The following is a 21,530-nucleotide window of genomic DNA, read 5'->3' on the forward strand; positions in this document are numbered from 1 at the left end:
AAACTGCATTTGCTGAAGTATCATCTCTCGAAGAAGCTGTTTGCTCAAAGGCTGTGCAGTCGCTAGTCCTTACCTTCTGCTCTGCTTCCGCTGCTGTTCCTTCCTTTTCTTTCCCTTTTCATTCCAAAGCTGCAGACTGTGGGGGTCTCGGACCCGATCCCCCGAGCAGAGGTGGAGCAGGAGGTGCCTCTCCTTGATGTGGTCTTTGTCCTTCTCGTCTCCTTCCTCAACAGAATAAAAACCAGTATTGCTGGAACTCAGCTTCACGGTGGAAGCTCTCCACACTGGTTTGTCAGTAACTGCCCAAACAAGGCGTTTCTAGAGGGGATAGTACCTTAGTGTCTAGATTTAAATATGGTTTTGGACTTTAAAAAAAAAAAGGAAAACTAGTGAAGATTACCATATAAGCAGCTGGATGTTAGTGCTCAGGTACTTCAGTCTGCAGATCATAGAATTGTCTCGGTTGGAAGGGTCCTTTCAGATTGACTCCAAACATCAAATATTTAAGGTATTGAAGGTGACCCTGAGCAGGGTCACAGCAGTGTCCTGCCACTGCCTGGGACCTCTGGGCTGTGACTGCTGCCCTCGCTGGCGGGGTTCCTGAAATTCTCGCCCTTCAAATTCCCACCGTGGAATGGAAGGTGTGCAATCCAGATCTGCTGGGAAAACACGGTAAATAACTGAAGCATTTTCCTTTGAGGACAACTTCAAGGGTTTGCTCGGAGCCTCCGTGTGTGTTATTTCCGATACTAAAACCAGCGCTGCATTTGTTCTCCCTGAAAACTCTGAACTTATAACTTCAAAGTGAAAATGCTTCATTTCTGTTGTAACTTCCTGTGGGGTTTATTGTCACTAAAGCTGGCGAGTGTTATCAGAGAGAAACTGATAATACTTTATTGGGCATCAGTCTTTTATTTTCAGGTTGCCCAGAGAAGCTGTGGCTGCCCCATCCCTGGAGGGGTTCAAGGCCAGGCTGGATGGGGCTTTGAGCAACCTGGTCTGGTGGGAGGTGTCCCTGCCCAGGGCAAGGGGGGGTTTGGAACTCCATGATCTTTAAGGTCCCTTTCAACTCAAACCATTCTATGAAGCTATGATTTTGATCTGGTTTGACCTGTGTTGTTTCCCATTTCTCTGTATTTACAGAAAAACCCAGAGGAGGACAGCTCAGGGAAGACACTCAGTTGGGAACCGGGTCACTTGCTTTTAACCATTTACACCGTTCGCAGCATCGAGCAGCTTTTGCCTTTCTTCAACGTGCTCAGCCAAGTCTTTAACAGCAAGGTCACGAGCAGGTGTGTGGGACACTCAGGGAGCCCTGTCCTTTACCCCAACTGCTTTCCAAGTAAGGACATAAAAATGGAGACCCTCAAGACCTTCTCCAGCAAAGCAAGACAAAAGATAGAGGAAATGGTCGAGAAGGATTTCCTTGAAGGCATCATAAAAACATGAACCAAACCGGTACTATTCAGCTTATATGTAGTGTAACTATTTAAATGAGATACTGTATCTTTCCCAGTTGTATAGTATTCTTTTCTTACTTTGTATGTAATGAAATACTTCATGTTGTATTTAAGTTAAATATTTGTAAATAAGAGAGAAAAGTTCTGGATGTGGCCTGAATCAAGTTTAAATATTGGTGGCTCATATTGATTATGGTGCCTACTATTTACAGTCCATGTTTTTGTTGTCTTGAGTTCCGTCTTTAAAAATCCTAAAAAAAAAAAAAAAATACAAGGTGCACATTTTTTCAATTTGTTTCCAGTTTATTTTTGTCCTCTTTTTTTTCTTTTGATCCATTGGAATTTGTGCTTATTTAGTGATCTGGAAAATGCCGTTATGCCAGGAGTTAATACACTGAAAAATACATTTGTCAGAGGTAGATGCCCTGAACTGAACTACGCGGAGGAGGACGACACTTGTGTATTTAAACCATTGCATCCCGTGTCCCTGCCCCTCGGCACCGCTGGGGAGTAGTAACGGCCGCAGAAGACAAACTTGTCTCTGTCCCTTCCCTCTTAAAAGTGATTATAAAGGCCGTTACAGCAAATTCCTTTCTAAGCAATACTTGAATTTCATAAAAGTAGCTAATGATTAATATTATTGCAGTCATACATTATTATTTGCAAATGCTCTTTCATTATATTATTTCCCCCTTCAACTGAGGTGAACGGAATGTCAAGACCAGTGACCATCTCTGCCTTCCACTGGGTGACGATGGGGCAAGTTTCTGCAGCAGCTACCGCAGGTGCGCTGAGGGTGTAGGAGGTGGACTTCAGGCACAAGGTGACAATAACCTATGAAATACACTGCGGGAGGGGGACAGAATTCCTTCTGGGCATGATTAGGCCCCTGACTGTCACCTTTAAGTCACTTGAGACAAACTGGGGGCAGGGGGAGTGTAATTCAGCAGCAAGAGCCTCTCATTAAGAGGTAAGTTTCTAACAGAGGTAAAGAATAAGCAGAATTATACTCTGCTTAGTTCTGATGAATCCTTGCTGCTCTCAGGAAGGGTTGAGTATGTCCACATTAGCAAATGGTAAAGAAAATCATATTTAAAAGAAATAAGTCAAGTTATGCACTTTAACTGCAGTTGTATCAGTCGTTATATGGGCTGGGGGGGTGCTCCTCTTCCACCAGCCAGGTGGTAAACGGCCAGGCTCACGTCATGGGTGAGGGCGTCCGCCGTCTCCTGGGGAGTGTTTTAAAAGTCAGTTACTTGGTCATGTCAGCACGAGACAGTTAGAGCAAATATGTGATATTAAGACAAGCGTTTTTCTGCAAACACTGCGTTTCCCTACTTTGCTCTGTCGTCCTGGGATCTTCTGCCGCTGTGGTCGTGCTGGCAGGAAGAAGGGGGAAGAGCAGGACCACTGCTTTTGCTGTCAACTTTAAGTTCACATGTTGGCTAACTCTTAACAGCAGCCAAAGTTTATATTTTTTTATTTTGCCTCTTATGAAATCATGCAGTTATGGGCTGCTTTGGTAACACTTCTTAACCGTGACTTCTCAGAAGGCTGACTTTTTTCTTTTCAAAATCACTTAGTGTCAAATCTGCCTTTATAAACATTTAGCTTTTAAAGACAAGCATTGAGAACATCAAACAGAATCACAGAATGATATGGGGTTGGAAGGGACCTCTGGAGATCATCTAGTCCAACCCCCTGCCAGAGCAGGGTCACCCAGAGCAGGTTGCACAGGAACGTGTCCAGGGGGGTTTTGAAAAAGAAAATCCAAAGAGGCTTTTTGTGATCACTCTGTTTTTTCCAAAGTTAGCACCCGCCAAGTGTGATTAAATGAGGATGTAAACATCTTTCTCCCTCTATCACTCAGTGCTCAGTAGAAGACGGTTTAACATAAGCAAATCCCACTTCAGATACAAGTACTTTAAGCTCTGACCTGTGTCTCTGCTTCAGCGTATATTCGGACTACATCTTCCGTTCCCGACGGACGGACAAACGCCCGTGACAGTTTGTACTTCTTCACAAGTGCATCAATTTTCTCCTGTAGCCCCGGTGGTGTGACCGCCCGCCTTTCCGCATCCGTTGTGTCAATAACTCGCCTGTCTGCCACCTGCGGCATCAGAAACAGCCCCTTTATTTTTGTGCTGGAGCGGAATTAAAAAAGGTCACAGGTAAGACAGAACTACAGCATTTGAGGTGTTGTGTTGCCTGAAGAAGAGCTCAGTTTGAGAGTTCCCTGCTTAATTCCAACACTGTGGGATCCCTGCTCAGTTACTGCTCAGCGTGTATTAACCAAGTCTTAAAATCATAGAATGGTTTTGATTGGAAGGGACCTTAAAGATCATCCAGTTCCAACCCCCCTGCCCTGGGCAGGGACACCTCCCACCAGACCAGGTTGCTCAAAGCCCCATCCAGCCTGGCCTTGAACCCCTCCAGGGATGGGGCAGCCACAGCTTCTCTGGGCAACCTGGGCCAGTGTCTCACCACCCTCACAGCAAAGAATTTCTTCCAGAGATCTCCTCTCAATCTCCCCTCTTTCAGTTTAAAACCATTACCCCTCGTCCTATCACTCCACTCCCTGATCAAGAGTCCCTCCCCATCTGTCCTCGAGCCCCTTTAGGTGCTGGAAGGGGCTCTAAGGTCCTGGTAGGACTCAGCTGCTTGGTTTGGAAAAATGGTCAGTTCTGAACTTGCCTCCGTGATCAGCCTCTGAATGAACCTGCAGCTTCTCCCAGTAGATCAGAAAACTTAAACCCTCTCCTCTGGTTAATTTAGAGCCCAGAGGTCCCTTACTGTGTCCAACAGAATGCTACCACGTAGGAGCCAGTTCTGCTCAAGCACTTTGAATACTGGAGAAGGTAAAGAAGAGCTTGAATATTCGAGTTACAAAAAATTCAAGTTTTTTCATCTTTAAAATAAAGCTTATTTAAATACATGCAGGCAAGAGGTGCCCACAGCAGGGGTCCAGGAGACCCGAGTCAGCACGGGGTGCAACTCACCTGGACCTTGAGCAGCCGGTTGGGAAGGTCGGTGTAGAGGGCGTCCCACTGCTGCACCGTCAGCCCTTTCAGAGCCAGGATGGCTTCGATTACCAACATGTCTGAGATGGCGTCACCCACTGTCTGTCAACGGGAAGGGAAGAAACAGTGGAGTGGTCAACAGTGGAGAAACAAAGAGTGATTTGATCAGTGAACTTCCAGCTGAAGAGAGTGAAAATGCAGCCTGAGGGTGGTTGGTTGCTTGGTTTCAGGAGTGATGTTGTTTTGTTTGTCCTGTGAAGAACAATTTGGCACTACCCCCCAGGAGCAACATCTGTGCCAACTCAGGGAATCCCAGGGCTGTGTGGACATGGGCACTGGAACACCCCCAGCCTCCTGTATCGCAGAAATGAGTGAAAAACATCAGCTGAAAGATTACTTGCTGAGGGACTTGGGTCTTTTTAGTCTGGAGAAGAGAAGACTGAGGGGGGATCTGATCAACGCCTGTAAATGCTTAAAGGGTGGGTGTCAGGAGGATGGGGCCAGTTTTTTCTTAGCGGTGACCAGTGACAGGACAAGAGGGAACAGGCACCGACTTGAACGTAAGAAGTTCCATCTAAACATGAGGATGAATTTCTTTCCTGTGAGGGTGGCAGAGCCCTGGAAGAGGCTGCCCAGAGAGGTGGTGGAGTCTCTGTCTCTGGAGACATTCCAAACCCGCCTGGACATGTTCCTGTGCAACCTTCTCTGGGTGGACCTGCTCTGGCAGGGGGTTGGACTGGATGATCTCCAGAGGTCCCTTCCAACCCCATGTCATTCTGTGACTCTGTGAATCATGAACAAGTCACATCCTATCACTGGGTTCCCACGCTGTCCCACCCCTTCTTTGGGGCCTGAAGGCAGAAGACTGCACCAGATTCTGCATCCACTCACAAGAGTGTCTTAAATCTTTCTAAAAATGACTGTTCCCACCCTTTTGTTCTTGGCCTCTCTCATGGAACCCCCCCCCCGTACTCACAAACGGGGTTAGTCCCATGATTACCAAGAGAGTGATTTGTTTCTCACAGTTTTTACCTGATTAATCAGGTCAATCATGTTTTCAAGCACTTTTGCTGCTTCTCTTTTTTCATCATCTTTCTCCTCTTTTGCCAGTTGTCTTATTTTAGTTTCAGCAGCTTTGCTAAATAATACCTAGAATAAAAAAGATGAGTTTGTCAAGAGCAGCCCACATCACGAACTAGGATGTGCGTGGCAATGAGGAAAAAAAAATTCTACCATTTAAGCCCAAATAACCATGATTAATGTTTGTTACTGGGAATTCCCATCCCAACATAAAACACAGAGGAGTTGGTGGCAATACTATGATAAAAACAGGTGGAAACAAGTCGTTCTCAAACAAGGAGAGAAAAGTCCTGATTATAAGCATAAACAGGAAGTGAAAGACCTTCTTCTCCAGCTAATCCAACTAAAACTTTGTAGGTAGTGGCTGATCTTACGCATTACGTGCTCATACTTACCGTACCGTGTCCGTTTGCCTCAAAATAAACACCCACATCAAACTCCTGGGCCTTGTGATGCAAGTGTTTGACTCCCGTTTTGACGCAGTGCACAGGTACCTGCAGAACATCAGGGTTAGAGACTCCTCCACAGACGGGAACTGCGGGAGAAGTGCCAGGAGCTGAGCACCAGCCCGGGCTGTTAGAAACCAACCTCCCCAGAGCTACAATTATCCACTATTTCTGCAGATCCAATTCAAAAGATTTCATTTATTCAACTGGAAATAAAGGCTGATTTATTTTTTTTTTACTTTTCTTTTTTAAATAAATAAGCAAAACCCCAACCCAAGAAAAACCATGATTCATTTTACGATTCGAGGGAACACACCAGATTTCTATCTAAACTGAAATAATGCCTTAGCTCGGTTTCTGCAGTGAACAACATTTAGCCTGTTGCAGAAGACGAAGCAGCCCGTGTTGAAGTACCGAGGAGCCTCTACCGACTCACTTCCTTGCAAAGCCATAAAACCCACAACTTGTTCCAGAACTAACAAGGGATTTTTGTTTAGCTTTTGCCAAACTTTTTTTTTTAAACTAGTAAAAGCTGACTAGAACTTTTTCAGCTTTGCTCGCTTGCGTTTCCTTTACCACCAAGAATTTACTCGCTACTGCAAGGTTTGAAAGACTCATTTATTTTAGCCTAGGTGAAGTTTTCCTGGCAATCATATTACAGTAGCATTGGTTTTAAAAGTAAACAAATTTGCAGTAAGCAACATTTGGAGGAAACTACCAGGCAAACAAAAAAAAAAAAAGGAGAATACCTTCAGTGTTTGCTCGAGATAGCGTGTCGAACTCCCGTTGGCGTATGCTGTTTGTACCACTGCCATCTTCAAGGTCTGTCCCACCTGAGCAAACCAAGAAGCAAAATGTGCTTTACTGTCTGACAGACACACGGCCAGAGGAGTAGAAGAAATGGAAGGATAATCAGAATTATTAGAATCATAGAATTGTCTGGGTTGGAAGGGACCTTTAAGGTCATCTAGTCCAACCATCAACCTAACTCTGATAAAAACCATCACTAACCCATGTCACTAAGCTCTATGTCAACCCCTCTTTTAAATACCTCCAGGGATGGTGCCTCAACCCCTTCCCTGGGCAGCCCATTCCAAGGCTTAATAACCTTTTCAGGGTAAAAATTTTCCTAATACCCAATAACATACGTATTAAACATATGTTCTCTTACAGACACTTAAAACTCCTGTGCATCAGAGGAATTCTCTCCCAGAGAACTTCCATATGTTTAAGGCAACACGGATTCTGTTCAAATCTTCGTGTATCACGTTTTTTTGTGGCTAGTTTGAAGCAGGTCCCCAAGCTTTAGGCTTTCCAAGCCCCTTCTTCCCATTCAGCGAGCTCAGGGCACTGGCCAGACTCGTGGCATTACACGAGGCCACGTACACAAGCGAGAAAGTCAAAGCTTCCAGTGCAAGGCTGGTGGCAAGCACAAGTTCACCTCACTGGCCACCTTCTCTGCTGGTCTCTTCTGAGCTGGTCTCTAAGAAAACAAAGCCAGGGTGCCTCATCTAGGTTTAGTGTCACAGAAACCAAGTCTAAGAGGACTCCTGAAAAAGAAAAGCTTTTTCTCTCTCTCCCCTGCAGGGGGAGGATGCTCTGTGGCAGACAGTGGGTTTGGAATGAGGACGTTACAAACTCCTTCACTGCCACAACCAAGTTCTCACGTAAATGGAAGGTCCAACCTTCATAAAGCTTCGCAGAAATGTTAAGGGAAGCACTGAACCCCAAATTAATGAAATATTAATGAAAGATACAAAAACCAAAGAGAATGGAACATCAATGCTTTGTACACTGAAACTGGAAAAGTTCTCTCCCACTAAGAAAAAGTTCCAGGTTAAAATATCAGTGCTCAGATTTTTTATTTGGAGTGTGGAAGTCATACCCTCGTGAAAACAACACTCTGGTCGTACCAGTGAGGTCCAGGACTGATCTCTTTTTAAACTGGATTCACTTTAGGCGGATGTAGAGAGACCGCATACGTACAAACTAACACAGCTCCCTTAGACTATTTCACACTTTACAAATTCAAGTGTCAGCGTTCATTTCATACGTTACCTTGGCAAGAAGTTCTTTAAGGAAGATACTAATTAAAGTTGCTATTTTATCTCCATCGATTAAGTGAAAATGGCCAGTGGTGTCCTTATAGTAATAAACAATTCTATCTGCATCACCATCAAATGAGCAGCATCTCTCATTGGGCTTCATGTCCAGCCCTAGTGCACACAGAGTTACAAATGCAAGTTAGAGAGAAAAAGACACAAAAATGTTTAAATTAGTCCCAGCGTGGATCACATGCGGAAATGAGCTCTGTGCAGACACACACACACACACACTCAAAACTAATGCTCTGAAACAGACGTTGCTTTTATTAAGAGGCTTGCAATTGCCGGCAAAGCCACCACATAAGTGCAGTTACGACAGGAGGCGGCGCATAAATCCTGCTGTTGAAAACGCAGCCCCATCACCACGATTTCTCGGAGCTGTACAAAAAACGTACGAGCAGATCTGCTGGCTGTAAAATACCTCACGTTTAGTTTGCCTGATGTTCAATTTATACAACAATGTATACAATGCATAAGGAGTACCTGCCTCAAAAACTCTCCAGGCTTAACAGAAAGCTAGGAAGCAGCCCCCACCTGACAGAGCAATGCCACACAAAAACAAACTGCTCTTTTATTAAGGTACGTCTTGCTTTTCTTTAAGATTAACCTCATGAATTAACAGGAGAGTTAACATTAACCTCAGAGTCCATTTCTCAGACACTGCAGGCTGATTTCAGAGTCCAGACTCAGCAGGGAGCTCCAAAGGAGTCTGCATCCTGTAACCCCTTCTTGGAAAAACACATTTTAGTACACAAGCAGACACACCTCATCCTTCAGAGCACAGGAAGCTACACCCAAAATTTGCCTGTTCCTTCTCCTGTCTGCCTGCAGTGACACAGGACAACACATCCCACCGCCACTGAGGTCCTCAAACCAAAGCACGAGGTAACAGCAACCGTGACATTTAACAGGTTGAGACTCCCCATGACTTTAAACAGGAAGCCGTTACCAATTAACGCTTCAGAGAAATCAGATCATTTATTCCAGCGAACGGTTAGGATGTTGGCTTTCAGATTTGACTAGCAGCTGCAGTGAGGGTGCAGTTGTCAAACGGAGAGCCCAGTTTAGCCTCAAATAACCTAATATCCCATCCAGCCTGTTCCCCCAGTTCAGGGATCTTCTTTTATGCGCTTTGCACGATGTTGGTTGAAATAATTTCCTCACTGCCTTATGTCAATCAGTCATTCTGCTGGCACCAAGCTGCTAATTATCCCAGCTCTTCCTCAGGAACCGGGAAAAGTGGCTGCAGTCCCAGCCCACAATGTAAATGTTTCTTGATAACACCAGGGGAAGTAAAGTAAATAACAACGAGCTAGTCCTGCCTGATCTCTGGACTCCGCCAGCTCCACATTCAGAGCAGATTGTCAAACATACTTCAGCCAGTCAGAGACGTATTGGCTGCTCCAGTTTAGACACACATAATCCCGGGATGTGCCAAACCCAGCCCTACTATTCTCTTTCCATTGCACAAGCAGAACTGTTCATGCAGTCGCCCAGTAAGAAACAGGGAGCTCAGCTTAATCAAAGAAGATACACCATTGCTAGGCCCTGCGCTTTCAGATCCGGAGAGGAGGTAAAAGGACATGAAATTATCAACCACGTACCTCTAGGTGGTTTCTGGTGAACTTTCACAAAATCTGCACCACATAAGTGATTCAGTTTCTCCTTGGTTCCGTCATTATACAGGTGAATTCGCACCTCCTTTGGAAAGTAGGGCTCCATTTCTGATAGTTTCAGGGCTCCTATTCCATTGGCACAGTCGATCTTCAGGTGCCTCTGACTCTCTCCAGAGCTGGGAGACTTAGGGCAAGGGAAGAAGAGGCAAAGTGAACTCAGACCCCAGTGAAACCACACCTAGAGGCACGCTGAATTCGAAAATTCCAACCCAAAAAGGCGAACAAACAGAAGATATTAATTTTGGACATTTGCCTGAAGAAGACAACACCCAGCATTCACCTTTTTTATCAGTTCTGTAAAAGCTTTGGATAGTTTTTCATAATAACCTTCCAGCGTTGCTTTCCCATACTGCTCTTGGGTGTTCTGACAGCAGACCATGTAATGTAGCTGCGGCGTTGTCACCAGACCATAGTCTAGCATAAAATAAAAGGCACAACATTCAGAAATATAACACTCAATTAATGACTCCACAAAAGTTGTACAGTATTTGCTATTCTACAATAAACCGATGAATGCAGTGCAGAAAGAAAACCCCTATGAAATTTTTCAGGCTCTGTTATGAAAAGATGAAACCCCTCCCTTGCATTAAAGCCATCAACTACCCTGAAAGAAGATCATTACAAGCAAAAATGGAAATGGTGCCTGGGCTTCTGCTTTAGGGCTACATAACACAGTCACATTTATGTAAAAACCTGAAATCAGACTAGAACGGGAGAAGTTTAACATACCATAGTACTGACCACCTAGAACAGAGATACCATCGATTACTGACTGGGAAAGTTTCTCGCTGCTTGGCCTGAAAAACAACAAATGCACTGATAACCTTTGCAGAAGACATTTCTGCATGGACATGAGAATGAAGCACATGCGAAAGAAGGCTCTACCAGCTTCCTGCCAGTAGACTTAATTCAATATGGAGAAATTCATACCTTTTTCTATTGTAGGTGCCTCCCAACAAATAAATTTGAAAGCCACCACCCCAGAGAATTGCAGAGAAGTAAAATGCTGAACACACGTGAATATCACACGGTACCCACAAAAAAAACCCCCAAAAACCCAAACCTACATTAAAGCTTCCTGTTCAGAAGCAGCGCTAGGAAGTTCTTGTAACTATCAGGGAAGCTAAAATAGGAACAGCATTGGGAAACTTTCGTTTATTGCTAAAATCATAAATTAACAGGTAACAGACCAGGCATAAAAACCCCCCATAATCTGGCTGTGGAGGGCTAAACATTCAGAAGAACCCATGAACAAACCGTTGGCACTTCCATAAAAGCAGCACATACCTACAGCATTTTGTAATTACCTGGTGTCTCTACCAATAAAAACTGAAGCATCTTTGTGCTGGTTCACTGCTGCTTTTTGGCAGATCTCAGTTATTATCTTCTGTAATTCTTGCTCCTCTGCATTTGCTAGTTGTGTGGCATACTCTTCCCAGGAAGGGTGCAGCATTTCTCCAAGAGGATCAACCAGCTTTACGCCATTATCTTCCTTAGGAAAAAAAAAAACAATGAACAAAATACAGTAAGCCTAAAAGTGGGAAACTTAAAATCTCTTTGAAGAAAGCCGGCACATGGTTCATTCACATCGCTTCTTTAAATGTAGAGCATTTCTGGGAAGCAGTAACTTAGCTGTTTATTTAAATCTCCAAAAAGCCTCAAAAAGTAACGTAACCAGCATATTAAATAACCAACTTTTTCACCCTTACAATTTTGGTATGAAATTCATTTGACATTGAAATGATGTAAGGGGAGATTCTAATAACCTGGAATGCTCCACAGCAGCGGAAGTCTCAATACTGCATCTCTTTACTTTTTAAACTTGCAGGTTTTGCTCAAATGTTTGTTTCTTCTTAAGGGTACTCCCAGCTTGCCAAAATTCCTACGTTACAGCATTTCCACATGAGAGAAAATGACGCTTGTGTGTACAGGAAAGAGGAACTTCAAACATGCCGGGGACCCTGTTTTCAGGGAACAGGCTAAACAGACACTTTTAGCAGGTCCAAGTGCCTTCAGGATCCGGTTTCTCGGTACCACGAAGAGCTCTGATTCTACCAGACTGATCACATCTACTTGTTTTTTAAAGAAGAGGTGGTTCTTACTTCAGGATTGTGAGACGCTGTAACCATGATGCCAATAGTAGACGCCACGGCTTTGGACCTGAGAACTGCCAGCAAGCCCATGCGGAACATGACGTGATTGAGCTGCTCAGCCTTGGTGCGAAATCCAGCGGTGCCATACTGAAGAGTGAGTCCAGCGGGTTTCGGATACAACGCCGAGTATTTTTTAAGGGCTTCAGTATCCATTTCTAGAGAAGGAAGTAACACAGGTACAAGTGAGAGAAGTCAAGTCATTCAGTTTCATTCAGTTGCATTTGGATATGAAACCCTTCATATCAAATCCCTCAGTGGGACTGTGAGGGGGACCGCTACCAGAGCGATCCATGAAGGAGCCCCTGTATTCCCAGTATAGCACTGGATAAACAGAGCTCCACCAGATTTCACCAGACAACGAAGGTGAGGGGAGCCATCGTCCTCAATCAGCCACATCCAGGCATCCTAAATAAAGTTACTGCAAAGGGCTGGCCACTTCTCACTGTAACGCTAGCCACTCAGTGGCCGCGACTCCACAGATTAACTTCTGAGTTCAAAAGCGGCCTAGTCCTCCCTCCTCAAGCCCTCACAGCCACAGGGAAACCCTCCAGCAGCATCACCTGCATGTTTTACTCGGACGGCGGCCCTGCACCGACCCAACCCCGCGCCTCAGGCAACCCGAGACGCAGACGGCCGTTAGGGCCGGGGAAGGGAGAGCCGGCCAGCCGGAAGCACTCCACCAAAAGCAACCCCTTACCCTCCACGCCGGAGGGCTCCAGAACCCACCCGGCACCCACTCGCGATGAGACCGGAGCCCCGCTCGAACACGCTCAGCCTCCAGTCGCTGCCGCCGCCGCCACAGAGCTCCCCTTCCGCAGCCGGCGGGGCCACGCCCCCACGCCGCGCCCGCCCATTGGCCACGCCCACTGTCAGTCAGGGCCGGGGGTTGGGGCCGGGGAGGCGGGGCCAGGGCTCCGCCCCGGCCCCGCCCCCCGGCCCCAACCCCCGGCCCTGACTGACAGTGGGCGTGGCCAACCACGCGCATGCGCGACCCGCTCCCGCCCGGCCGCGTCTCGCGCAGCGGCGGTTTAACGGCCGCCCGGCGAGCTGAGGTGGCGACCTTAGGTTGAGAGTTGCTCGCCTCTTTCCTTCCCCTCGCCCCGGCGGCTTCCTCACCGGGTGAGGCGGTATGAAGAGACCTGTCGCCTCTCTCTGCGCTCCCGCCTTTCCTCTGCCGCGGCCGTCGAAAGCCCTGTGGGCCAGGTGAGGCTGGCGGCGCGCATGCGAGGCCCAGGGGTGTGCATCCCCCTCGCCTCTCGCAGCCTCCTCTCCCGCTTGATTGTGGAGTACGCCTCTGAGAGACTAACTATTAAAGGGTTTTGTACCCAGCTGTATTTAATGGGAATTTTGCCCTTTAAAAATAGCGGGGTTTCCCTCTGGTGCTAAACCGCGCTGTGTGTTAAGCCCCCGGGGTTTGACTCCAGGCCTCTCGTTGCAGGTGTGTGCGTGGAGGGCAGCGCAATGGCTGTCGCGGTAAAAGAATGCCTGGAGCTCCAGCTGCTGGAAGTGGAAACGCTCCTTTCGATGTTTCCCAAAAAAGGTGAAATAAACCTGGATGAGGATGCAGTGCCTGGTGTGCAGCGCTACCTGAGAAAGCCTGATGGAGCTCTGCCCCCACAGCTTGAATATTCAATTGCTGTTGATGTAGGGGATCCAAAGGTGAGAAATTCCACACAGATGTGTTCATGCGTGGTGTTTTCGTTACTCCTGGTGCATGCAGACACTTAAAAACTGCACTGGAAAAAGGGGGGAAACTCCCTCCCTAATTTGCTGTTTCAAAAGTTAAGAGTAACAAAAAGCTCTTGTTTTTAATTATTTATTTGACTCTTGAATTGATTTGGCTAAGAAAGGCTAATAGAATCACTGTAGGAGTGGACAACCAACGTGACAGATTGTCACGGAACCTGGAAAAATAATTAGTCATTCTACAATTCACGTCTCTCTGCAGGACTAATAATAAGATTGTATACTGTAGTGAAAGTCTCCTAATGGTATGCAAGAGGTTCAAGAACCGAGGGTACATGAATCCTCTCCTGCTCTTGGACCAGAGGCAGGGTTCAATTTCCAAAGAACTGGAGTGCTCTGTTTTAAGACACTGTAGGAATAATGGAGAGAAACTCAACAGCCTGTGGTTTGTAGATCAGGCAAGATAATCTAGAGGTTTCCCCAGCCTAAAATGCACATAAATCTTTTTATCCCCTATAATCCTGAGAATGCTGTCTCTGTTAGGGTGAATACTTGCTTAAAAGCATAATAATGCCTCTATATACAGTATGTACAATCATAAACACTGTTTTGTATAACTCTTGGCCCTGTTTTCCTGGGGTAGATCCAGCAACTGGGCTGAGTTTGTTGATGAGACATGCATTCAGTAAGGGACAAAATTCGCCACTTGTCCCTCGACTCAGACTGGTAGTTTATCGCTGCAGCAACACGGAGCACGTACTGAGAACATACAGTAGAAATATCCCTACAGGGTAATGGTGTACCTTCTTTCAAGCCACAGCATTGTTTTAGGAAACAGCAGAAGATAACACCAGTTACATTGGAAAAGTCCCAGCGTGGGGCAAAAAAAGGAAAGGAGCTGACAAAAGGAAAGCGGAAGAAGTAATTCCAGTGTTTAGGATGTTGCAATCTTAGTCACATCTCATAATCTGCCTTTGACAGGGAAGAAGAGTCTAATGTGTCTTGCAGAATTCATTTTCTTTTTGTGTGTGTGTGTTCTGTTTAAGGTAAAAGTGGAATTGCAGGTCCTGCTGCCCCACGCGTATCCTCACGTAGCTCCTCGGCTTTTTGCAAGGTCAGATGCACTGCACAGACTGCAGCAGTTGCAGCTCAACACCGGTCTGGCTTCTCACATCAGCTCTCTGGCTTCAGGTGAAGTATGTGTATATGAAGCTGTGCAATGGGTGAAAGACAACACCTTGCCTTACCTGGAAGACAGTAAGATCTCTTCGGAAACTGCTACCAAAGAAGTGGTAGTTAAAGAAACATTGCATCGCATGTGGATCTACAGCCATCATATATACAGGCAGGAATTGAGGAAAAAGATTTTTGACTCTGCAAAGAAGTTAAATCTGACTGGCTTCTGCCTAACAGGGAAACCTGGTGTCATCTGTGTGGAGGGACTCAGAGAAAACTGTGAAGAGTTCTGGCGTGTTGTTAGGTATCCCAACTGGAAGCATATTTCATGTAAGCACGTGGAGAACGTAGAAACGGAGAGAGGCATCGATAATGTTCGTCTCTTTGGTGCTTTTGAAGACCTACAGTTTCAGGCACATGGTGATTATGGCCTGAGGAACGACTATCACATGGATCTTGGCCAGTTCCTAGAATTCCTGAAACAACATCAAAGTGGACATATTTTTCAGATTTTATTTGGTGTTGAAGGCAAACTGTCAGACAAATAAGAGAAATTGTAAGGAGTTTTAATTTGGGGCAGCAAGAGATGACCCTAACATTGAAATAGTGTGCCTTATAGCTACTGTGAAAAGGGAAACTGTTTTAACTTACAAGAAGAATGGTTCAAGTAGTTAATCTGAGCTTCTGTTCTGAATTGGCATATATTTTTGAGCGGTGTTCACTTATTTTCTGAGACCTTAGAACTGGCATTTGTCACTATGAGCCACACCTCTGAGTGCTTGCAAGGTGATAAAAATCCCACACTGCCCTATTTGGAATTACACACCTCTTCCTGCTCATCTATGCTGTGCTGTCTGTTTCGAGGAGGAGGATGGTACACCCAGGCCACAAATGTCAGAAAGACCAAGTCACTGTAGACCACAGCTGGCTCCAAAAGGAAAAGCAGATGGATCATTGTTGTGGGTGACACTCTCTACTGAGGGGGGCAGAGGGACCAATATGCCGCCCTGACCCACTTCACAGGGCAGTCTGCTGCCTCCCTGGGCCACGGGTTAGGGATGTGTTGGACAAACTTCCTGCCCTAGTAAACTCCTCTGATTATTACCCTCTGTTAGTATTTCAGGTGGGTAGTGATGAAATGGGTAGAAGGAGGCCAAATAAAAGAGATTTTAGAGCCTTGGGACAGCTGCTTAAGGGATCAGGAACGCAAGTTGTGTTCTCCTCTATCCCTTCAGTGGCAACCATGAATGAGGAAATTAACAGGAAGAGGCAACAGGTCAACTTGTGGCTCCGGGACTGGTGTTATTGGCAGGGCTTTGGGTTTTTTGATCATAGGCAGCCATACGAGACATCTGGCCTGCTGGGGGCAGGTAGGATGCACCTGTCCCAGAGGGGGAAAAGAATTTTGGGGCAGGAGCTAGCAGGGCTCATTGACAGGGCTTTAAACTAGATATGAGGGGGGGAGGGGAGCTAACTGGGCCTGTCAGGATTAAACCCAAGGGAAGCATGCCAGGGCTTGAAGGATGCTGGGTTAGTGAGGACTCTCGCTCGAGAAAAGGGATAGACGTTTGGAAATTTCTGCTTGCGAACAATGGGAAAACCCTGTCCCGAAACGGGAAAAGGGTACTAGGCCAGGAGTTAACAAAGCTCACGGACGGAGCTTTAAACTAGAGGTGGAGGGGGAAGGGGATAAAACCAGGCCCACTGGTAATGAGCCTGGGGGTAAAGGGCCAAGGATAGGGGTGAAATCGGGAGCCCGGCTCAAGTGCATCTACACTAATGCACATAGCATGGGCAACAAACAGGATGAGCTGGAAGCCATTGTGCAGCAGGACAGCTATAACATAGTCGCCATCACGGAAATGTGGTGGGATGATGGTCACGACTGGAATGCTGCGATGAGCGGCTATAAGCTCTTCAGGAGGGATAGGAGAGGCGGGGGTGTGGCTCTGTACATTAGGGAGTGTTTTGACTGTATAGAGCTAGATTCCAGTGACGATGAAGTTGAGTGTTTATGGGTAAGGATGAAGGGAAAGGGTAACAAGGGTGATTTTTTTGTGCTGGGAGTCTGCTATAGACCACCCAACCAGGATGAGCAGGTTGATGAAATATTCTATGTGGCTGGCTGAAGTCTCGCAATCGCCAGCCCGTGTTCTGGTTGGGGCCTTCAACCTACCAGATATCTGCTGGGAATATAACACAGCAGAGAGCAGGCAGGCTAGGAGGTTCCTTGAGTGTATGGAAGATAACTTCCTGACACAACTGGTACAGGAGAGCCTACGAGGGGAGGCGCCTCACTAGACCTGCTTTTCACGATGGGGTCAAAACCAGTTGGTGGCCGGTCACCAGTGGTGTCCCTCGGGGCTCAGTTTTGGGGCCAGTCTTGTTTAATATCTTTATTGATGACTTAGATAAATGGATTGAGTGCACCTTCAGTTTGCAGATGACACCAAACTAGGTGGGAGTGTTGATCTGCTTGAGGGTCGGAAGGCTCTACAGAGGGACCTGGACAGGTTGGATCAATGGGCCAAGGCCAATGGGATGAGGTTTAATAAGGCCAATTCCCGGTCCTGCATTTCGGTCAGGCAACAATCTCGGGCAACACTACAGGCTTGGGGACGAGTGGCTGGAAAGCTGCCCAGCAGAAAAGGACCTGGGGGTGTTGGTGGCCAGCCGGCTTAACATGAGCCAGCAGTGTGCCCAGGTGGCCAAGATAGCCAACGGCATCCTGGCCTGGATCAGGGACAGCGTGGCCAGCAGGAGTAGGGCAGTGATGGTGCCTCTGTACTGGGCACTGGTGAGGCCTCACCTCGAGTGCTGTGTTCAGTTCTGGGCCCCTCACTACAGGAAGGACATTGAGCTGCTGGAGCGTGTCCAGAGGAGAGCCACCAAGCTGGTGAGGGGTCTGGAGAACAAGTCATGTGAGGAGAGGCTGAGGGAACTGGGCATGTTTGGTTTGGAGAAGAGGAGGCTGAGGGGGGACCTCGTTGCCCTCTACAACTACCTGAAAGGAGGTTATAGAGGCGGGTGTTGGCCTCTTCTCCCAAGGGAATAATGACAGGACCAGAGGAAATGGTCTGAAGTTGGGGCAGGGGAGGTTTAGATTAGATATGAGGAAGAATGACTTTACTGAGAGAGTGGTCAGGCACTGGAACAGCCTGCCCAGGGAGGTGGTGGAGTCGCCATCCCTGGAGGTATTTCAGGAACGTGTAGACATGGCACTTCAGGGCATGCTCTAGTGCCCGAGATTGTTGGTTTGTGTCTGTTTGTGGTTTTTTTGGGGGTGTGGGGTTTTTTTTTTGTTGTTTTTGTGGTTGGACTTGATGATCTCAAAGGTCCTTTCCAACCATGAAGATTCTGTATTCCCAGCTCGAGGAAATCTCACTGCTTGTGCATACGATGTCTTCTGCTGCTCCACGAAGCATCTCGTCTATCTTCATGCAGCAAAGGCTTGTGTCCAACGCCAGGACCAAGCTTTCCTTTTAAATAAGGGGCAGTGGGAAGAAGAAAGAGGCCCATGTCACCCTTGTGTGCTTTGGGTAGTGCCTATACAACTATGTTGCTAATACCACAGGTTTTGCAATCATTTTCCTGTCATCTCATTATGGTCTGGTTTTCTCAATAGTAATTTTTCAGCTGCTCAATTCACTGCATTTTATACTTACATCGCTTGGCCAAGCACCTTGAAAATGAAAATGTCTAAGATGAGACAAAGTTGAGTGTTCCCTCTGGTTTTCCCCTACATTACATGAGGAAATTATGTAAAATATAGAAAAATGGGAAAAAAAAAAATATATTTATACTATATATGAAATAAAAATACCTATAACTTTACTGATATTTCCTATGTCAAATTAGTACTGAGAGACCAGGATTAATATCATTTTCTGTTACAAGCTGCTGGAAAAAAAACCTCTGACTAGCCCGATACCTGATGTTTATAAGAAAATACTTAGTCAAAAAAAAGACAGTTCGTAATGTTTTGATACTCCCTTTTTTTTGTCAAGAACATGGAGTCAAAGCGCTTCCATGAACTTCAGCGTATTAGACCGGTAGCTCTCTTGGTGGGGGAATGAAATCTTGGATCGTTTACGGGACTTCAGCTTAGGATGGATGTTCCTGAGGATGTTAAAATACTCTAATTCGACATGAACAGAAGGTTCTGCAGGTTCAGTTCTTGTTAGAAAATTTTCATTCCTCCGCACAGGAGTGACCAATAAGGCTTTTTTCTGGAGGAAAGTATTCTAACCTTACTGTTGTTTAAACTTTCGGGGTTTTTTAAATAATAGCTCAACAATTCATGCAAATTGCATTGTGACCCAAAATGAATTAAAGAGTCATCATATGTATTTCTTAATTTTCATGGTACCATTTGTCAGCTTAAGTTCTCATTGACATTTGTGACAAAACTCTCAACTCAAGATACAAGCACTTTATTTTGATAACAAAAGCATCTGTCAAACTATAGAATGGGGTGTCTCAATTAAAATAACCATCAAAATAACCACCAGACACCACAAATATATTTCTCAGATTAATTTTTTATTTCCAGATGTGTAATTAATATGATTCATTGATCTTGAGTTTCTAACCAAATATTACAATTTAGAAAAAGTTGTCTGCATCTTAAAAAAAATCAGCTATTCTTAGGCTTCCTAGGCGGAAATGTTGTGAATATTTTAATGCTTTTGAACGGCTGCTAATTTGTTCGTTCTTCATTAAATATTTACAGTTTCACTTTCATGGCTTCTTCAGGCCAGGAATAGGAGTCAGCCACAAAGCTGTTGTAATCGGTACTGTAAACCTGAGAGCGGATGAAGGCTTCTAGGTCCTTGGGCTGGGGGTAGGTGGAGGCGGTGTTATTCCTGTAGGCTTCTTCCGCGATCTAGAAAGATGCATTAAAATCCTAATTAGTGCTGCTAAGCTAATTATCCCACAAACACCAAGCACTGAGATACGATTTCTGCTTTTCCATCAGCAGGTTACCCCGGTTTAACGTCTTCTCCAAAGCACTGTAAGAGAAGTGTGATTTGTTCAAAGCCTCCACGCTCCCTGCATGCTAGAGATTTGGTATTCCAAAAAAATGTTGCGAGTATTCCTCCCCCGGAAAAGACAGAGCCCATGGCTAAACCTCTTGGGCTGGAAAAGCCAGAACAGGTATTTGCAGGAATAAAAGTTCAACAGAGATCAGGCAGAAAGGATCGTTTGGTAACATTTTCCTTTTTTTGTACTTTAAATAACACACACAAGTAGAGGAGGAATTTCTATCACCGGTTTTCTGCCAAACTCAGGCGGCTTGCTTTCGCCTGAGGAATCGTAGGTAACATTTTGGCGTCTACAGAACAGTTATTACCGAGTGAAGCGAAGGGAACTCTCTCATGCGTGAGGGCTCCTTGCTGTTCTTTCAAAGGAATATGCAATAAGTGGAATTATTCACAGTAAGGTGACCAGGACAGAAAACGATAATTGGAGCAAAAAAGGTCACAGACCAGCAAAATAACCTCCTAAAATGCTGCTTCCCCACCCATAAAAAACAGAACAAGGGAGGAATGAGGATAAATACATTATTTGAAAGCTTCTCTCCAGGACAGCAAAATTTCTTGGGAAACTGGGGGTTTACTGAAAATCCCTCTGTATCAGCTCTGTATTTGCCAGTAAAAACCAACCAACCAAACAACCCTGGCCCAAACCTGAGCCGTAAACAAAAAGCATCCCCTGCAGTTAGTTGTTCTGATGGGCCAGAGCGAGGATGGGAACAAAAGGGACATGTGCCTGGACAGAGGGTGACACTTTATCAATTGCCTGGCAAGAAAGTGTCGTGAAGGTCCAAAAGCTTGGTCACAGCTCCCATGAGCGTACGCCCGGGGACGTGTGGCTGACTGACAGACAGCACGGTTGGGGCCCTACAGAAATAAACACTTGCTATCGTTCCATATCTTTCCTTCTTGTATTTGGATTACATTTATGAATTTAAATTTCATTTTGAAACAGCTACTTGTCCAAGATTGATTGACGCAAACTGACTTCAACTTGCGTGACGGCGTGTTGAGTTGATCAAAGCTAATGCTCCGTTATGTAGAGAGCGCGGCAAGAAAAGCAGCCACAAAAGGGTGAAATGACTTACCCTGACAGCGATTTTCAGCGACACGTGCTGAATAGTGACTAACGGAGGGTACAGGCGACCTTCCTGTAAATTCTCCTCTGAAACTTGCTCTGCTATTACCTAGAAATAAAGCAGATGTGTTTAACTTGAAATGCAGGGGCAGCTGTAACTTTATTAGACGCTGACCTGGTCTTCAGCAAATAAATGGTTCCGCTTTGGCAAACCATGCAGATAGCAACCTGGAGAAGTCATGTTTTACTGTTTACTCACTGGCCGTATGATACAAAACTTGTATTGCCGTAAGGTGTGAGGACATTCTCCGCAGAGTGAGGAGAGACGCTGCTTGCACTGTCTGTTTATGAGCTCACCTCATGAACTTCCTCTGTTCCTGCAACAGGTCCCATTTAAGAAGCAAAGGGGCCTGGGTCTGATGGGAAGAAGCCTTTGGGTCTAACGATATTTCTGCAATCATTAGCTGAAATTTGTTTGTCTTTTGGGGGGATGTGAAATAGAAAACAGCCTTTCAGGGTGATCCAGATGGGGATTTGCTGAGCCTGAGAATCAGCGGATGCCAGTTTGCTGACCTGTCTCCTACTCTGTAAATCTCTTTGGTGGACTTGAAGCT

The 21,530-nt window shown here is 45.8% G+C and overlaps 4 protein-coding genes across 8 annotated transcripts in view; 2 read left to right on the forward strand and 2 right to left on the reverse strand.

Moving 5' to 3' along the window:
* DOP1A (DOP1 leucine zipper like protein A) overlaps nucleotides 1-1,764 on the forward strand; it is a 51,091-nt gene extending 49,327 nt beyond the window's left edge. For 4 of the 5 annotated variants that reach the window (XM_074150998.1, XM_074151001.1, XM_074151000.1 and 1 more), the window contains one exon: nucleotides 1,144-1,749. In XM_074150998.1, the coding sequence (XP_074007099.1) occupies nucleotides 1,144-1,449 (306 nt within the window). In that variant the 3' untranslated portion in view covers nucleotides 1,450-1,749. Of the gene's footprint in view, nucleotides 1-1,143 lie in introns of all 5 variants that reach the window. The other variant, XM_074150997.1, reaches the window with a different exon arrangement.
* A 26-nt stretch (nucleotides 1,765-1,790) lies between these two features.
* Nucleotides 1,791-12,801, reverse strand: PGM3 (phosphoglucomutase 3). Its single transcript, XM_074150440.1, has 13 exons — nucleotides 12,638-12,801; nucleotides 11,890-12,095; nucleotides 11,095-11,279; nucleotides 10,517-10,584; nucleotides 10,068-10,201; nucleotides 9,716-9,911; nucleotides 8,065-8,222; nucleotides 6,756-6,839; nucleotides 5,956-6,054; nucleotides 5,513-5,629; nucleotides 4,460-4,582; nucleotides 3,397-3,570; nucleotides 1,791-2,689 (listed from the first exon to the last, which is right to left on the reverse strand). Exons 2-13 carry the CDS (start codon nucleotides 12,091-12,093, stop codon nucleotides 2,603-2,605), a joined length of 1,629 nt encoding a protein of 542 aa, XP_074006541.1. The 5' UTR covers nucleotides 12,094-12,095; nucleotides 12,638-12,801; the 3' UTR covers nucleotides 1,791-2,602.
* A 600-nt stretch (nucleotides 12,802-13,401) lies between these two features.
* RWDD2A (RWD domain containing 2A) lies at nucleotides 13,402-15,350 on the forward strand. Its single transcript, XM_074150883.1, has 2 exons — nucleotides 13,402-13,599; nucleotides 14,673-15,350. The coding sequence occupies exons 1-2, from the start codon at nucleotides 13,402-13,404 to the stop codon at nucleotides 15,348-15,350; spliced, it is 876 nt and encodes a 291-aa protein (XP_074006984.1).
* Nucleotides 15,351-19,220: 3,870 nt separating this feature from the next.
* Nucleotides 19,221-21,530, reverse strand: part of ME1 (malic enzyme 1) — a 161,844-nt gene continuing 159,534 nt past the window's right edge. The window contains exons 13-14 of the mRNA XM_074150187.1: nucleotides 20,927-21,025; nucleotides 19,221-19,687 (exon numbers count right to left, since the gene is read on the reverse strand). Coding sequence (XP_074006288.1) covers nucleotides 19,529-19,687; nucleotides 20,927-21,025 — 258 coding nt within the window. The 3' untranslated portion in view covers nucleotides 19,221-19,528. The remainder of the gene's footprint in view (nucleotides 19,688-20,926; nucleotides 21,026-21,530) is intronic.

This window comes from Numenius arquata, chromosome 7 (assembly GCF_964106895.1).
Source record: "Numenius arquata chromosome 7, bNumArq3.hap1.1, whole genome shotgun sequence".
Taxonomy (NCBI): Eukaryota; Metazoa; Chordata; class Aves; order Charadriiformes; family Scolopacidae; genus Numenius; species Numenius arquata.

What these genes read in the sequence shown, in the direction of transcription:
- PGM3 (XM_074150440.1), bottom strand. Translation starts at nt 12,093, where the DNA reads ATGGATACTGAAGCCCTTAAAAAATACTCGGCGTTGTATCCGAAACCC. An exon ending in CAGCGTCTCACAATCCTGAA is followed by an intron (nt 11,280 to 11,889) that starts GTAAGAACCACC and finishes TTTTTTCCTAAG; the next exon opens with GAAGATAATGGCGTAAAGCT. An exon ending in TTACAGAACTGATAAAAAAG is followed by an intron (nt 9,912 to 10,067) that starts GTGAATGCTGGG and finishes CCTTGCCCTAAG; the next exon opens with TCTCCCAGCTCTGGAGAGAG.
- RWDD2A (XM_074150883.1), top strand. Translation starts at nt 13,402, where the DNA reads ATGGCTGTCGCGGTAAAAGAATGCCTGGAGCTCCAGCTGCTGGAAGTG. An exon ending in TTGATGTAGGGGATCCAAAG is followed by an intron (nt 13,600 to 14,672) that starts GTGAGAAATTCC and finishes GTTCTGTTTAAG; the next exon opens with GTAAAAGTGGAATTGCAGGT.